The sequence below is a fragment of the Poecile atricapillus genome, chromosome Z, assembly GCF_030490865.1.
Source record: "Poecile atricapillus isolate bPoeAtr1 chromosome Z, bPoeAtr1.hap1, whole genome shotgun sequence".
Classification (NCBI taxonomy): Eukaryota; Metazoa; Chordata; class Aves; order Passeriformes; family Paridae; genus Poecile; species Poecile atricapillus.
In genome coordinates, this window is record NC_081289.1 from 21,539,422 (window position 1) to 21,557,896 (window position 18,475).

The following is an 18,475-nucleotide window of genomic DNA, read 5'->3' on the forward strand; positions in this document are numbered from 1 at the left end:
ACAAATTCACAGTGACACACATGATGCTTAATGAAAATCTATGTTTAATAAAAATCTGTTATGATGATGTAATGACTGAAGAGGTTCAGAATAAAATTTGGTACTGAAATAGGGCAGTTCTGTAAAGCCAAGTAACAACTATTTCTGTAATTGCTATTTCTAGTTATTGATTATAACTTATAGTAGCTGACATGTTGCTATGGTTTCTTGAAAGCTACATACACTGATGTAATTAAATAGAGAGAAAAATAGAATATTATCTTCTCAAGACTGTGTTTAAAAGCAGTTAACTGATTAGATAAATGCAGTTCATTGCTTGTCTTGCCCTTTAGAATTAAGTCAGAGTATTCAGTGTTTCTGTGTATTAGTAAATAAGAGAGCAAATAATTTTTATAAAACTACCACTGTGTATTAAGCCCTAAATTTCTCTGTGGAATTCCTCGTACCTTTAAAGAAAAATATAGCTAACTTTCAATTTTTTAAGTCCCACAGTGGCTATGGATTTCTCCATCTGTACTGCTGATGGTTGCATTGAGCACTTCCAGATGCGGATTGTTTTTTTTTTTTCTTTAAGGAATTCTTTATTTTGTGGAAAATTGTGAGGAATTCACCCAAACAACAGGAAATTGTGCCAAGTACCTCTGTTGTCAAATCTTGATGGAAATCTCACTTTTAACCAACTGCTTTAGCAGATTGTTAGTCAGAGTGGTTGGACTTCACCAGAATGTTTGTGTTCCAGAAAATAGAATGTTCATTTCTCCTGCACAATTTCAGCATAAATTAGTATCTTTTTCTGTGTGACTTGCTGGTCAGTGTATACACGTAGCTATCGGAGATCTAAGTTCCGCTAACTACTTGGGATGAGAGAAACTTTCCTATGGAGAAATTCCCCATAAAGGCTTACTGCAAAAGGAAAAGAGGGGGTTCTTACACCTTGTGCTAATGTGGATTGATTTTGGAGGTGAGCTATTCGTCTGGCTAGTTGAACTTTGCTGTTTCATGTTCCTTTTTTATTTACTTTCAGCCAAAATTGCATTCCATAAATCATGGCACTGCATATTGTGGCAGAGATACTGTAAAGGTCTTGCTTGCTCTTCTGGATGAAGAAGCTGTCAATCCTCCTACACAGAACAAAGCGGATCTGTTGTGTGACAATGAAAGCTTAAATTTGTGTGGCATCACCTCTGTTTTGACTCTCTTCAGGTGAGTATTAGGAGATTGCTTTTGTTGTGTTTGTTTGGGTTTTTTTTAAGGATCTGGGAGTCCAGCAAAGCATTGATGTTAAACAAAGCAAACAATCAATGTGCAGTGTGCTGTGAGATTCAGTGTAAAGGGAAAGCAATTTTATAACAGTTTTGAGTTTTCAAAAAGTTTTCTAAGTCTTCATTTGAATTTTCTGTGTTTTCAAAGTACTTTTTTAACATGGATTTTTTTGAGATAGTACATTTCTGGGCCGCACAAACTCTATGAAGGACACTCAAACCCATTTCTGTGGGCACTAACGAGGATGCTCACCTCTCAATGCACTGAAGAAGCAGTGATGGTTTACTTGGTCCCTGATCTTGAGGAATCATTAGTTGTTGAAAAAACAGGATGCTGAAAATTTTGACGTTATTGGTTACAAAGAGGATTCATGAACCAGAGCAATAGTGTAAACAGTAACATGATGCAGCTGTTTTGAAGCTACATATCTTGGCAATTAAAACTGGAGAACCATTGCAAGGCTGGCAGAAATTTTGCACCACAATCAACTAGAAATAAATAAAATAAAGAAGCTAAATAAACCAAATTTTATTTATGAAAATAATGGATAAAATGAGCTAAATAATTAATTATTGTTCAAAAACCTATTCTCATATGCACATTGATATTTCATGACCGTAAAGACAGAAGTAATTACTTAAAAATGCGTAGATTAGTTCTTAATTTCAAGACCAAGAAATTCCCCTTTATATGCATCATTAATTTTTTTTATTATAGGCATCAAATTTTTTCATTGATGTACATAACTAATTACATAATGACATGTAAAAGAGTAGCAACATTTTGTGTGAATATTTCTGTTGAGAAGTTTGCAAATATGTGGAAGATTATATTGAATATCAACCAGATGTTATTCAGCAGGGTGTAAGTAGAATGGTGGCTTAGAAGATCATCACCAGCATTACAAATAATAATAATAATACTGTGTCTGCAGAACTACAATATTGGAAACACACTGCAAAACAAGTACCAGAGATTGGAACTGTAGGTTTGTTTTTTTTATGCTATCTTCAGTTGTCACAGTACATGTCGTTCCTTGGGAAGGTAGGAAATAAGGTAAAGCTTGGAGAGTAAAGGTATTTGCCTCTCTGTTTCTGAGGAACTTGGTATGGAAAAAAATTTTATTAATGAATTGCTTTTACATGTTCTAAATACTTACCTCTTTTTAATATAGATCTCCAGCACGATCCAGTGGATCTTCTCCAAAACCTCTTAGACAACGTATTCTGAAATCCATGGATGAAAAAGTAATTAAGGTACTCAGTAGGAACTGCTATGCAACTATAGAGGCATTGTAATTATAGTGATAAAATAAAAGTGTTACATTTCAGCCAGGTGTTTGAGATTTTCATCCCATAGCTAAAGCTTGTGATTAACCTGGAGTGATCAGCCCAAGTAGAGCAGTACTGTAATATGAATAGAAATATATAAAACTCCAGAAGAGAGAGGCTTTAAACTTAAGAGTACTTCCTAATGAAAACTTTTTAGAGAAGGTGTACTGAATTAATCTGTCTCTCTTCATTTACCTATCTGTGTATTTCAGGACCATAGAAATAAACCAAGCTATCTGAAAACATAGATAAAACTGAATACAGGCACCTGATTTTAGTTCTGATAAAACAGACATTGAAAAAGTAATAATGATGGTTTCATTGCTTTTTCTTTTGATGCTTTTTATTTGTACCAAACTTAGGATATTTCTATAACGTTGCTTGTGAAAAATAAGATGAATGTGCTAATGTTTGCTTTTTGTAGATGACACGGAATTTTACAAGAGTATGTTGGTATTGTGGGGGGCTCTATTCAAAAGAACGTTTCTGAAAATTTGTCTTTCAGTGCACTGCATTTTACATAGTATTTTTCCTTAAAATTGGCACACTTAAATATTGGGACTATGGATGGAGGCAGAGCTTGTCTTCTGCAGTATTTCAACAGAAAGCTAAATAAAAGTAGAGCATAATATTTTTTACAGACTTAGTCCTGAGAATATGTAAAAACACAAATCTAATTCGTATGTAAAGAAGAGGTGTTCTAAGTCATCAGAACTGGTTTTAGAACAGCACAATGGAAAATCTTTCACTGGACATTAGATAAACTTGAACACATAGTGCATGTCTAAGAAGTAGAAAGACATAAAAATGAAAAGCACTGTCAGTATTTCTGGCATGCATTTTAAATATGCTCAGACTTAATTTTGAGTCCTTTTTTCTGGATTGGGTCAATGATGAGCATTTTGGATACATGCACTAATTAGTGTGAAATTTAATTTAAAACTCGTAGGCAAATTATGAAAAATTGATAAAGAATCTTTATTGTATGCAAACAATGTATTTAAATTGCAGCTTTACTCAGCAAATAGGTAAAACATGTCATGTTGTTTGCATAAGGTCTTGAAATACATCATTCTCTCGTCTTAATGGAAATTTTGTAATCGGATGCATGAACAGCTGGGTTCAGTATCAAAGTGCAAAAATTATCTAAAAGTAATTACCTGTCACTTTTGAGACATTTTCTGGTTTGACCTGTTTTTGATAGAATCAAGCAAAAATGAGTCAACTAAAATGGTTGTTACTGAACAGCTAATGACTTTTATAAGTGAGATTCAGTTCTCTGCCATTCATATTTGATTTTCACCCTCTCACATAAAATCCTACTTCTTTCTTAAAATGTGGATCTTTAATTTTATTTTTCTGTTTTTTTTTCTCTCTACCTCTGTAACAATTTCTACAGTTTTCTGTATATTTTTACTACTCCATATTCTTTTTATTTTTTTATGAAGACATTTAAGTCCCTATCTTTCTCTTATTTTCTCTATCTATACCTTATTTGTGGCTGCATGAATCTACAAACAGAACTCCACTTATCAACAATTCACAGATCCAGTGTAAACTAAGTGTCCCTTTTGTCAAAACTGATATCTTCTGTTAATTCTACACTATCCTGTGGATACCTAACTCTTGATCTTGAAGTGGTAGGTCTGCCTTTCCTGGTATATTTATATAATGCTGAAGAAGGTATTGTATGTGTTTTATTTTCACTCCATGATGCTTCTGGAATGTTTTTCTCTATTTCTGTCTACTCAAGTTTAAATTATTAGGTGTTCATTTTACTTTTTGATGTCCTGCTGTGTGTTTGTCTTGGACTTGATAGTTGCAACTTTGGCCTACATTCCTTCACTGAGATTGCTGTTCAAAAAGCTATTATCAAAGTGGTTAGACACTAGATGCCATCCTACTGTTTGCACCTCAGTCTGTTCCTTTAAGCTGTGTACATATATACTACTTGTTTTAGCCTTTCTGAATCCATTGATTATTTGTTTTGCTGCTTTTCGCTGTCCCTGCTTATATTCAGCCTGCAATACCAGTCTTTGTTGTTAATTTGTTAATTTTCAGATAAACCCTTTTACATGGTCTCTTCTGGCTGAAGATCCCATAGGGATCTGCAGAACTCATTATACTCCTTTCAAACTTTTCAGTACCTTTAAATCAACCTCTCCCCAAGTCTTAGTAGTGCTTTTTTGTTGAGATAAATGCCCATTACAGTGACTAATTTCAGTTCCTTTCTCTGTGAATCCATATATTTCTTGTCTAGGATTATAATGTCTCTTGGTAGAAATAAATTTTGTTCCATCCTTACCGTACAGCATATAACACAAAGAATTCCTTGTCCATGGCTATAGATCTCAAGTGCTGTAGTAATATTTACCACCTTCTTACACTGTGTGTCAGTCTCCATTATTTTTCTATGCAACCATCTTGAAATTTGTACAGGTTGCTTGTAAAATTCAGGTACAAATTTTGCTATGTATAGTGCACTCATGTTAGCAATTGATTCAGAAGAGATACCAGATATTTGTTATTTGAATAAGTGAATAGCAATATGATGTTTCTTCTCAGTATCTGTGATCCTTCAGAGAAGTTTTTTTTGCCATATGTGTGATGGCAGCTTTAGCTCCAAAAGATTTCTCTAAGGGCCTTTTTACCATGCTGCCTCTGATAGATGTTAGGTGGTTAGTCTAAAGTATAATTTAAGGATGTCTCATTGGGACTTGTTCCATAAAAGTTACCTTTTCCATGATATTTGAGAAGGGAATTAAAACACAGTAGTGGTGATTAGTTTGGTTGTATGCCAAGTCTCTATTATCTAAATGAAGAAATTTAGGAAAAATTAAAAAGAAAAGAGAAACACCTCAGTTAAAAATAAAATTTTAAAAAAACAAGAGAAAATATTGTTGTGCCCACTCTTTCCATAAGAGGAACTGATTTCTCAGATTCAAATTATCAGATTGATAATATTTAGACATAGGGCACATCATCAGTAAGTGTTTTAGTATCCAAAAAGGACAGTGGATAAAATAAAGAGGTAGCTATAAACTGGGATTGGTGCTCAGAAACAAAATAAATCTTGTGGATATTTCCATTGTGCCAAAACAAATTCCTGGCAGCAGCGAATGACAAAGAAATATTTTTTGTCTTTCAATCCTCATTAAATACTGGAAGAAGCACAGAAAGATCACCTAACTATATTGGCATTTGTTCGGAAGCAAAGCTGTTGCTCTTACTGCTTGATGAGAAAGAAGCATGTTCCATTGTTTCATTTCCTCTAGCAGAACTAGGTAAGAGTAAGAATATGAAACTTGGTTTTCCTTTGGGAGACAATTTAGTTTCAATTTTATCTATTGTTTAAGTGAAATGTCTTCTGGTGAGTGGTGTTTTGTAGAAGGAGTCTTTAATTCAGAAAGGTCTGTGGAACATGTATTGAGTGTTGTCAGCTGTCCTTACCACTCCTTTCTGCTTTATAGAAATACATAAGCTGAATTTGTCAGGGGAGTTTTATCTGAAAAGGGTTCATCCAGCCTTATGTCTGCTTTTTTGAACCATATTTCTATTTAAGTGAAATGAGTAGATACCTGGTTGTTGACTAGTTGTTTTGTTGATTTCAATCGGTTATTAAAGCCCGGTTTAGTGGTGTGAGAGGGGAATGAACAGGCTGTAACAACTGTTTAGGCTGAGCAGCAACTTAGGACAGCAAAAAATGTTGTATTATAAGATTTTCATCTTTGAGCTACACTGAAAAATATTGAGACTTTCAAGTTGTCAGTGAAATACTTTTCCTGAACTAATGGAACTGAGTGAAACTGAGAACTTTAGGAGTTAAGAAAGGAAGAACTAAAGTTATTAGGCTGTAAGCATGCAGTATATGTGAGTGTAACAGGTTTTTTTTTTTTTATGAAGATCTTTTTGGCCTTTTGATATATTGTTTTAGAAATCCTGCTGCATTGTTAGCAGACTTACCCTGAAACAGCTGCAAGGACTTTCAGTAGTTTGGCGTGTTTTTTTCTTAATGTAACCGGAGACAACCTTTCCTATATGAGGCACTATTTCCCTCCAGTTGGGAACATAGCTGCAGTTCTAGTTTTTAGAAGAATTTGTGGCTTAAGACCTCTAACAAATCTTGGCATACTTGAAGTTCATTGTAATTTTACTGTGTATAGAAATCCTTCCAAGAAAAAAGCTCCACAAAGCAGAAATCCTGGTCTGCCTTTCTCATGTGACTTTTTCATGTCTCTATAAAATGACTTAATATCTAGCTTCATGCACTGCTGTTATTTTTCATTGCTTAGTTCTCTAGATGCTGTTACTTGAGAGAATTGTTTTGCCTATTTGTGATTCCAGTACAAATAAACTGTGACTTGGAAAACTATCAACAGGAAGTTATCAAGAGTTTTCTTGTATGCCCACTGTAATTGTGAACAGAAGAGTCACAGTAATAGAGAAAACAATCTTCTTCAGGTAGTAGTCTCATCTATTGTTGAAAGAAATATTTATTTCCTAAGTGGAATATAATTATGGAGAACACCACAGTTGACTGGTAGTTTAGTAGAGAAGTGAAGGGAATGAAAAGGTCCAGCACAAAATCTGAGGAAAGACTTGGTGTCAGTTAAACCACATTTGTGTAGAAAATGCCATTTTTATTTCGACAAGACCCCTAAACTACTTTGTTTAGTATCAATAGCTGTGAGCTTTGTTTGAAAGCCAATGATGAGGTGATTTGAGGTTTATGTTCTCAAAACAGTAGCAGGTTGTTTTGGAATAGCAAAAGGCTGGTACAATATCATGCTAAAAAAAAAAAATAGTTTCAGTACAATAAAAACTTGCTACTACCTGAGTTATCCAGGATATTTTTTTAATAACATGCCTTGGTTTGGCTAAGACATAATTTATTTTGTTACTATTCCCTTTGTACTCCTTTCCCTTTTTCAACGTCCTCTTTCAACTTACCTTGAATATTTTTTTTCCTCAAAGGACAAGAGTAAGGATAGAGAAAATCAATTTTCTTTTTATCTCTTTTTCTCTTCCAAATAGTACTCTAGTTGTTTGGCTAGAAAATAAAAACATGTGTTTGTTGTTACTGATGTAGGTTTTCAAATTCTATTATGCCATTCCAGTGTATAAAAACCAAATCTCAACATTCTTAGTGACTAAATATTGGCAGTACTGTCTGTATGCAGATGCTGGAAGGAGATCTGGAACAGATTATAATCTAACTTTTAAAAATAAATAGAGCATGCACCATTAATATTTCACATAAAAATGAATGTTTTATATGGGCATCTTGAACAACTAAAACGTTTCTCTACATACAGATGTCAAGGTGGGAGAATGTACTGCTTTAGCTGCTTATTAGTATTTTGAATCAACCTGTTTGTGCTGAAACAGTTGTAAATTCTATCCTACTTTCTCCCAGCTCGAGTGGTATCAGTGAACCTCTTTTTTCCTGAAATGCTGCTGAATTTCTTTCTTTGTATGGGGATAAGAGCAACATCTGACTTGCTTGGGAAGAGGAAAAGGAGTAATAAGACTGAGTTTATTCTATGCCATTTGTGTGCAGCTACCTAGTTAACAGACTGGTCTCCCAACATTTTTTCTCTTGCAGAGCTATGGGTCATGGAAGTAGCACTCTTAAAGCAGTGAATTTGAGGGAATTTAATGTAAAAGAACTGGAAGGGTGTTTTTTTCTAAGAGCTTTTTCAAACAGTTGACAGGCTTTATTGTGTGCTTCAAGTAAATTTTAGGTTGATCTTTCTACTTAAAAACATTCCAGTGAAGCTCTACTTTCTAATTCAACTCTAGACTTGTGCTCCTTTGTGCAGTCTTCAGGCTGTTAAAATTTGCTTATTGCTAATTCACCCAATGTAATACAGTCTTTTATACTAGTGAACATATTTTCCTAGACTAGTTGAAAAGTTTGTCTGCTTCAACAAGTTGTCTTAGACTATATATGCACCCTCTAGATTAATTCTAGCATCCACAGTCTGATTTGGTAGAGCTTTGTGTACTGTTTGCAAATGCCTGAGTGGTATGTGATGCAATAGGCATATTTCAAGCTTCAGTGAAGCTGAAACACAGATGGGTTTATGTTGTGAGTTTTTCAGTATTTGAGCTTGACTTCTGTCCTTTGACTCCACATATTCTGTTGCTATAAAATGAATTAGTGAAGGGTCAGATGGGAGTGGTTAAAAGAAATACTGTTTATAAAAAAATAACTGCATTTATTATTGGTTAAAGAATGATAACTATCAGGCTTTCTTGCTCAAATTTTATGTTCTTCATGCTGTATTTATTATAGATTCATCAGCTTTGCAAAATTGTAGCTTATTTGCCTCTTGTAATATGAATGTGATAGAAAGCCATTCAAGTTATTGTTGCATAATTTTTGATGTGTGTCCTTTACTGAGCAATAATTGAGAAATTTTTAAAGGATTAAGATGGAGTTTTTCAGAAGCATATCAAATATTGGAAAGTATTTTTCATTGAAATTACAGTGCTTAAAGGAAATGCAAGCCCCTTATCTTAATTATTGTAATTGTACAATATTATGTTCACAAAATTTAAACTAGACAATGGCTCTATCCTTCAAAACTCTTTCTAAAAAGAGTATAATGACTTATACAGTCTGTAGCTTCTTCACAAGGGGAAGAGGAGGTGCAGACTCTGATCTCTTCTGTCAAGTGACCAGCAATAGGACACAAGGGAATGATATTAAGCTTTATGAAGGAGTTAGATTGGGTATTAGGAAAAAGTTGTTCACCTGAATGTTGATTGGGCACTGGAACAGTTTTCCCAGGGCAATGGTTGCACTACCGAGCCTGACAGAATTCAGGAAGTGCTTGGACAATGCTCTCTGACATGTGGTGTGATTCTTGAGGTGTCCTGTGCAGGGCCAGGAGTTGATGGTCCTCATGGGTCCCTTCCAACTCAGCATATTCTCTAATTCTACTTAGAGTCAGTGAGCTGAGGCATAACCTTGAAGCCTGCAATCTTTGTAACTGTCTATGTATGTAGTTCTTATTTTGTGGTAAATATTTTAAAGTAGAAAGTATATTAACACTAGAAAGAGATTTGAGTTGTTGAGAGTCAGGCTTCCTAGTTTGCCCTGTTAAATCTCCTTTTCTTTCCCAGTCTGTTATCTGGCCCAAATAAATTGTTTGGGAGTGATAGACAACAGGGAAAACTTGGTCTCTGACTCTTGAAGGGAATACTGAGTGTTAAAGTAAAACTATGTATGTCCAGGCGTATTAAACCAGGAAGATAAACTACTTCTGTAAATGAATGAGGTATTTCTCCAAATACTCAGTGTATTCACTTGGCCAGCAGCACTACCATGAAGAGATATCTAGGTTACATCTCAGCTATAAGCTCAAGTCTGTTACCCCATATGTATGAAAGCAGGATCTGATCAAAGTGGCATCAATTGTGACTGAATTTTGTGGACTAAATTCTCTGTGAAATGAGGTTTCTGGGAACATTATTCTCTTGCCTTCTTTCTTAATATGAGAATTTAAGTTAGAAGAATATTATATCTCTAAGGGTCAAATCTGAACTGTGATGTTTAATCTTGCTTGTGCTAAGAAGTAAAGTAGACTTCCATACTGCAAACCTTCTAATCAGAAAAGTGGCTGTAAACCTCTTACTCAACAAATCACTCCTGCTATCTATTTATCTAGTAATATCTATTTTGCAGCAGTGTTTGTTGCTTGCTCTTTTCTCTGATGTTTTTACTGTAGCACCTGTTAAGCTCAAATTTATTTAAATTTGCCTGTGCTTTTGTGATAGAATTATTAGCTAAAAATCCAGGTGTATTGTAGTTATCTGCTCCCTGTTACCTCTTTCAATATATCCAGTGCACTTTCAAATGGAAGTGAGGGCAGAATATGGCTTGCAGAACTTATAGAATTTATGGCTAATTGTACAGAAAGTACAAAACTTGACCTGAAATTCTCAGCTGATGTGAAGCTGTAACTTAAGACTAAGCTGAGGAAATTTTGCCTGTGACTTGAATTAAACAGGTATGTTTTGGAAGATGTGAAGTTAGACATTGGCGTTCAATGGTAAAATGGCTTCATTTTGTGAATAAATGGGAAATCTGAAATAGTACTTGATATTCCCCTTTCAGATGTAATTATAGATGATGAGCTGCAGAAGTATGAAAATTGACTGTAGTAGCTACACCACCTACTCAAAACAGTGGAGTCTATCAGAAGATGGGGCTAACTTAAGAAAGAAAACTTTAATTTGAAGCTGTAGGAGTTAATGTGTACCTTTCTGAAAGAGCTGAAAAAAGGATTTTTGAATGATTTTAGCACTTTTAATAGAATAATAAATAATTATTCTTGAAAGACCTTATGCTTTGTAAATTAATATCTAATTTTCTTTTTTAATGTGAGCGTATCCATTTTTCTGGTATTTTATGTGAAAAGAATGGGAAAGCTCATTATTATACTAGTCTTGCAGGTGTTGTCTTTAACTTTTGTGGATGATGAAAGCTAATAGCAGATTGGTATTTGCAGATGAAGCAACCTTCAATTAAATCCCAGTTTGCCTGTACATATAAAAATGATTTGAGTGAAATGAGTGGTCAGCATTCCCATGCAATTCCAACCTGCAAACATCCTGTACCAAAGCAACATTTAGAAGCTGGAAAGTGCACAGGTAAGCTGTGGTAGGATTGAGTAAATAAATGTGATGGGTAATATTTAAAATACTATCCAAAAAGTCTTTAGTAGAACTCAAATGTTTTCAAGAAAAAGAACAAAAATGTCTCATTGTTCTCAATGTCTCATATGCCAGTTAAATATTTTTGCAATAAAATTGTAATATCAATGCTTTGAGAATATAAATGTTTGAAAAACATGTTGATGCTATCTTGAGGTAAAAAAGTTGTATATTTTCATATATGACATGTTCTTTTTCTACAGAAATAAGCCAAGTGAAATTTATATTTTTGCCATTAAAAGGGGAAAAATTCATTTTACTCCACTACAAACTTCATAATATATAAAATTTTTATGCCTTTTAACCCTCTCTTCCAACATCTTAAAGTTATAAATCCAGTTCCCTATGTTGTTTATTATATGTTTTTGACCAATGTAATTTTAAATTGGCGATGCACTTATGGACACATAGCAAATGTAATAGCAATGACCAGCATTGCTTGTTTTATTGGTAATACAATACTTTTGGTTTTATAAAGAAATAACATAGCAGTCCTTATAGAAAAAGGATGTATGATCCCAGGTAACTTTTTATTTCCTCACATATATTTTTGATATTCTTACATGACAGAAGGTACAAATTCATGTCTTGATGTACTAGGGCTTGGAACTATTTCTGAAAGTGTTCACCAGACTAGAAGTTATACAGAGATGGGAAAGCTGAGTTGTCAGCCAAGGAACAAGAACTCTGGGAATGAACAGATGGATTTGAATAACGGCAAAATAATCTGTGACAAGGAAAGTGAACCATCTTTGCAAAAAATTACTAAAAGACTTAAGACTTCAGACAGCTCTAAGAAGGAATTGGACAGCAAAACTGGTGGAAAAAGAAAACAGACCAAAGCTGCAAGTAAGAATAAGCTGATTGCTGGTCAGGCAAAATTAACTCGCTTTTTTCAACTCTAAGTTTTTGCTTTCACATACATGCTATGTTGACACTTATAAAATATTGCAAGAAAACAGGTGAAATTCATGAATTACTTCCTTTCATACATAAATAACTGAAAGCAGCTTGTGTATTATATTAGACAACTACTTACAAGTCTGGATTATGCTGAAGTATTTCGTTTTTTAATAACAATACATTGTTAATAATTACACTGTTACTTTTGGTAATGAATTATGTATTCCTCTGCAATACAATCCAAAAAATTATTTTTGGATGCATATGTACAGCTATGCTAACACTCAGTAACTTAAAATTACATTAAATTCAGAATGAAATGTTTAATCTTCAGAGATGGTGAGAGATGAGTAGTTTTCACACTTGCCAACAAGGTCGATAGACTCTTCCCAGCATACACCTGAGGACTACAGGGGGAAAAAAAAAAAAAGAGAGCCTGAAAGTTTAAATCATCAAAGAACCGTAATTCTTATGGCTTCTGGAAATATTAATTTAACAAATGCTCCCTCCCCCATGCACCAAATCATAACAATAATGGAGTCTCTAAATGTACCTTTACCAAATTGCTATATTGACATTGCAGTGTACTTTACTAGAATGAAATAATTTTTTGTGTAAAAATAAAATATATTTACTGTCAAAATCTCTTCTTCCTATAGGAAATTTAGCTGAATTTTCTTCCTCTGTGGTCTCTCTTTCCTGTATTGACTCAATATTTGGAATTTCAGTGTCAACTGGAAAAGCCATGGTTCCCTTCAGTGCAGGATAAGGTAGTTGATTTCTGCGTAAGTTGATTGGCGTAACATGATTGAAGAAATCATGTCTGGAACCTCTGTCCTGTTTTGAGGGAAGACAAGAGGTTTATCTTTAAATAAAGTCAGTTGTGTTCACACACATTTTGTACTTTGTACTTCAACAATGCAGTTATTTTATGTTTCAGAATCATACCTTAAAAGTAATGATATGCATTACATCTTTGGCCAAAATGGTTTAATGGATATAATTAAATAAGAAGTCTTGTGTTTGGCAAAGTTAAAAACCTATTGCTGCATATGGGGGCATGCATCAACTATAAATACAGGTTCCTTCTCCTCCCCTCCACACCCCTCCTCACCCTCCCCGCCCCCCCCCCCATCCTCCAAATTTTGGCTGCTCTCTGTGGAAATCAGATTTAATTCAACTCTCAAAGTTACGCATTTAGAATCTTTGCATTAGATACATAGTTTAAATTTTATTTTCTTTACTATGTTATGTAAACTGATATTTTTGTATATTTACCTGGTTATTGCTTAAAATTGTTGTACTTGTTTTCTAAAAAGGTATAAATGAATTTCAGTTTTACGATTAAGCCAAAATTCAAAACTGAACTCACCGAAAACTTCATGTTTCCAGCAGTCTTATCATTGAAAGCACTGCTTTCTTCAGTCTTGTAGTACTTCAGCAAAGGTATAGCTCCCCTCTTCATAGGTTTGTCTCCGTTTTGTAGAGTTTTCCCTAGATTTAATGTAGCTAGCAACATATCTTCGTCTTCTATCTCTTGCAGAGATTTTGAAACTGAAAATAGAAAACCTTGAGAAAAGAGAGAGAGAAAGGAGAGCATTAGGATATAAGATGAGATGCACATTTTTCAGTTATTTAATGCTTGCATAGAGATTCGGTACTTCTTAAATTCTAAGAACTTTTCCAGTGGTAAATAATTGTTTTCCATTCCTGTAATGGCACACTTTATATATTTTACAGGTTGAATGGAAACTACTTCAGTGGCTGATGAGTTCATTCTTATTTTAAAATGACTCATGTTGAGGAGTAACCTTTTCTGTAATCCTAATCCCACCTGTTTAGAACTAAAACATTTCTTTGTCATACCTAATTTGTTTCTTTGTATGTTTTTAGAAGGGATTAGTTCCCTTTGGTGGATCAGTATAACAAAGTTCACAGAGAAAGTGATGTCCATTTGTGTTTATAAAGAATTACCTCTGGTTAAGGCAATTTAAGAAGAGGAACTAATCTACATAAGTAAGCAGGACTGTTGTAAAGGTGTAATGTATCATAGCTTTTGATCAAAACTGGATTCACTGAAGAGCTGAAATTCTTGACCTTTGATGACAGCTTAGACTGCTACCATGTTAAAGCTGAAATAATTAATTTGTATTTTGATGTCTATTATGTCAGGTTGCATTATACAGAGTGAATGGTTAGAAATATTTATTAGCACCTCATCAACGTTTGTATTATCTTATTGAAAGTGGACCTTTCTCTTCTACATATATAACATAGTCAAATATGCTTGCTAATAATGTAGAAAGAAAAGTAAATGTCAGTTTTTAATTTAGAATGTCTTTGAAATGTATCTATTACCCTGTGGAAGGAAATGTAGAAGTTTCTGCATACTGTTGTTGTGTGGGGATGGTTTGTTGTTGTTGGCTGTTTTTGTGTCATTTAGGGTTTTCTGCCTTGGCTGGAAAGCAAATAGGGCCAGGAAAAATTTAGCTTATCTCTTAAGGTCAGTGATAGAAACATTCAGTGGTTGTGTGCCTCTTAGCTAAAACTTTGTGTTTTATCCTTTAGCCTAATGGGGGAAACTAAACATGCTGCTATTCAAGGCAAAGCATTGGGAAATTGGCCAGTGTTCCCTGCTAAACTTTGTGGAAAAGCACCTGCCTTTCCAAAGTAACTTCTTGGTAAGATGTTTTGTAGGAAAATATGTCATGCTGGACTAAGCAGATTTTGACTCAGAAACATTTTTGGTACCCTCTTTTCTCCAAATGAGGAAAGTGCATTTAATCCTTTCCAGTCAAAACATCTCTCACAAACAGAATTGTTGCTTCTTATTGTTTTCATTTCCTTGCTGTAGAGCTTGTACTTGCCTTTGGGCAATTGAAATGTGTTCTTTCCTTTGACTTTAATTGCCTGGCTACGAAGGAGACAAATTTGAGAGCTGATTGTATTTGGTTTGATAATTCTCATCCAATCTCTGTTTGCTAATTTATATTTTTCCTTCACATTAAGTATTTGTGTGCAGTTTTGTTCAATTAATAAAGCAAAAGCCATGTATGCTCTGTTGCAGGTACTTTTCATTTAGCTCAGCCTTGGCAGAACAGGAGGAGTGCTTTGGAGCTGTGTTGGCAGCAAGCTGTTCTTTATTATATGTTGGTCTATCAATTAAGAGTTGGAGAACAAACTATCAGTCCAGTAATTGGGTAGGTGACAGGAGCCTCTGCTCTGAAGCTCTGGCACCCACAGGTGTGCAGCATCTCACACAGGGCTCACTTTCAAATGCTTCTGTTATTTAATACAAAGCACAGCTACAACGAGTACAACTGACCCGGATCATTCAGGAAGTCCATCTGCAGCGTCTGTCTCGTTGTCTGCTATGAGACACAAGTTGATGTCTGTGAAAGAACTTACGGTACCTGCCCCAAGATCTTCTAGTGCTTCTTGAAGTTGTTGTTAATTTTTAAGGTTTGTTGCAGATCCAAGGTGATTCTGGTGATAATGAGTAGAAACTTCTAATTAGGCTGCCTAGAAATTCAGAGCACATGTCTGTAAATTCAATGACTTAGCAACTGCTCTGAATAGGCAGAAAACATTTGTGCACCTGCAGATTTGCAATGTGTGTGTTGTGTACAGCTCTTCATAATGCCTTTGGGAATCCTAGAACTCTGATGTCTACACTTTTATTTCTCCATCTTGCAACTTTTAATTTTAGTAAATATGCAAAATGTTTTAATACATCAGGTTCTGTTTTACTATTACCTGGGATTTTTTTATTATTCTTTAGTATATATTAACCCATATACTATTGTTGCTTTCACAGCAATAACAATCATTTTAAGAAGTTCTTGCTTCTACTTTGCATCTAGTTTCAACAAAATATGAGCTCTTAACATCTGAAATCTCATGTGTTGTATGTAAGTAAATTAAATCTAGGTGATAACATGGCTGGAACTTCTCTATACTCATTTTGATTTTTTCTAGGAATGGATTACAAAACAATTGTAATAGTTTCATTTGGTCTTGTAGCTACTGTAATTGCCATGTACAAATGCTTGAACCTAATGCTTAGTACTGGCTGAAGAATAAATAAAGCAGGTATGTATTGTATAAAGTCAATTATTTTCTATTATCAGAATTGAAAAACTTCACAATACAAAAGAAATTGTTTGAGCAACCTTAATAAATCATTTTAATGAATCTTAGAACACCACAAAAATATGTCAGTGTTCATTTTCCCAGTGGCTTGCTACTTCTGATTTTAAAATGTGGTCTGGGGTTGGTTGTTAGTTTTGTTTTTAGTTTGGATCTTGTACATTTTATACAAACAGCTGTATTTCAGTCTGAGTTGTGGAAATACTAATCCCTTCTTGTGTATTGGTCTGTCTAAATACCTCAGTGTTTTAGTTCCAAACCCCTCCCACCAAACCCAACAAGCAGGTGTTAAAGTGGAGATTTTCTGTGCTAATAATGGAAAGAGTGTGTCAGCAGTTCATGGGGCAGATAAGAGCTAATTTGCACACTTTATTATTGACTGTAGGAAATTAAGACTCTTGCCTATCACTGTTTTGTTGTTCCTTTTGATGAGTTGATAGTCACCTGGAATCAGTAAGTTGATTTAGCATGAAATAGGCACAATGCTGCATATAACAGGACAGCTCTGGACTTTCGCAGGAGCACAGCTCTAAATATTTGGAGAGCTTAAAAGTCATCCTCTATAAATGAATCAGGAGAATGTACAAGAAAAGGGTGGGGGTGAAACCCCCCAAACTAGATTATTTTTACCAAATTTCTGCCCAAGATCCAGGGTATCCATTTCAGTCCTCTGTTGAATTATAGTCTGTGTATTTATAGAATGAAATGTTATACTTGTTTGTGTTACAAATTAATTTCACAGTTGGGAAGACTTTAAAATATTTTCTGCTGTTTGTTTTGAAAGGCATTTCAGAATTTCATTTGGAGGAAGTGCATAAAAATGCAAATACCTCTTCAGGAACTGTGCAGCAACAGAAGAGAACAATTTATGCATAGTTTCCTCTAGCAAAGTTAGTGATAAGCATATTGGTCACTGTCTGTCAATTTTTAGAATTATTTCTATTATATAAAATAGTCTGTTCTTCTAGGAATAATTTTCCAATATGCTATGTTTAGAATGAATTGATTCACTTTTTAAAAACAAATTAACCCCGCCCCCTAAAATGTGTCTCCTCCTCCCCCAGCAACTAAGTTTCTTCTTCTGGAGGACTTTTTGCAAAAAAGTCCTTATGTCAGTCTATTTAGGATACCAAATTAATCAATGAAGTGGAAAGAGGAAAAGAGGAAAGGAGATTCCTCAAGCCATGCTAGCTTCTTAATTAAGAAAAAAACTGGTGATAATGAAATATTCTGTTTTCATGTAAAAATCTGCTTTTCTGAGAGAAGTCCACAAAATTATTGTAGACAAGGCACAGTCATTTATTCTGTAGCCAGCCAACAGCAGAAACTTCCTTATGAGAACAATAAAAGAATAAGAAAGACTGGGCCCCTTTGTTTTGCAGGCAGATGAGAGGATTTCAGCCAAGAAATAAAATACAGGAAAAAGCAGGTGGTGCAACTGCAATTTTGAGCTTCATTTGAGCATAGGATGTCTGTGAAAGGCTTTCAAGCTGGCTATCTAGTGCAAGCCTGCTAAAATTCCTGTGATTTCTACTCTTCACCTTTACTGTTCATATGGTTTTGGTAGTGTTGAGGTGAGTCATTTGTTTTGCATATCTAACATGAAGGCAGAGGTATTTTAGGAATATTGATTCTTGACAGTTCTTTACCAATGATGCTGGAGCCATTGGTGGATTAAGCCCCCTAAAGGGCAGTGAATGTTCTTGCTGGTGCACTGTGATTGTAAGACTGACCACAGCTGGCGTTTGAGAGGAGCAGCAGTTCTTCTCTTTGCTATTATGTGAAAGGGGCCGGGGTAACGTAAAGGAATGTTATTATCAGTATTGTCCATATTATCCGTGATTCCTATTGATGTAGTTGTGTCCCATACATGTCAGTCCAGGTTCTCTTACTGAGCTGGATCCTCTGAGTCAATTTGTGTGATAAGAAGCTGCTCTCATGGAGATAGAAGAAAATCCAACTCTATGCAATTTCTTTTTAGGACAGCAAGTGATTGGCACTTAATCAAAATCCAAATAATTTACTGTCTGTCACCTGGGGCTTTTTTACCAATAATATCAATTTTTATTTAGGTTTTTGTTTGATTTTAGTTTTTATTTTTACAT

General features: G+C 34.6%; 2 protein-coding genes across 2 annotated transcripts in view; one reads left to right on the forward strand and one right to left on the reverse strand.

Moving 5' to 3' along the window:
- The window catches only part of LOC131572694 (PCNA-interacting partner-like), a 38,998-nt gene extending 26,765 nt beyond the window's left edge, over positions 1–12,233 (forward strand). Inside the window, exons 8-11 of the mRNA XM_058825963.1 lie at positions 1,025–1,203; positions 2,438–2,519; positions 11,114–11,255; positions 11,919–12,233. Of these exons, the coding sequence (XP_058681946.1) occupies positions 1,025–1,203; positions 2,438–2,519; positions 11,114–11,255; positions 11,919–12,223 (708 nt within the window). The 3' untranslated portion in view covers positions 12,224–12,233. The remainder of the gene's footprint in view (positions 1–1,024; positions 1,204–2,437; positions 2,520–11,113; positions 11,256–11,918) is intronic.
- Positions 12,234–12,518: 285 nt separating this feature from the next.
- LOC131572695 (pro-MCH-like) lies at positions 12,519–13,845 on the reverse strand. Its single transcript, XM_058825965.1, has 3 exons — positions 13,594–13,845; positions 12,857–13,058; positions 12,519–12,628 (listed from the first exon to the last, which is right to left on the reverse strand). The coding sequence occupies exons 1-3, from the start codon at positions 13,843–13,845 to the stop codon at positions 12,579–12,581; spliced, it is 504 nt and encodes a 167-aa protein (XP_058681948.1). The 3' UTR covers positions 12,519–12,578.
- Between the last annotated feature and the right edge of the window lie 4,630 nt (positions 13,846–18,475).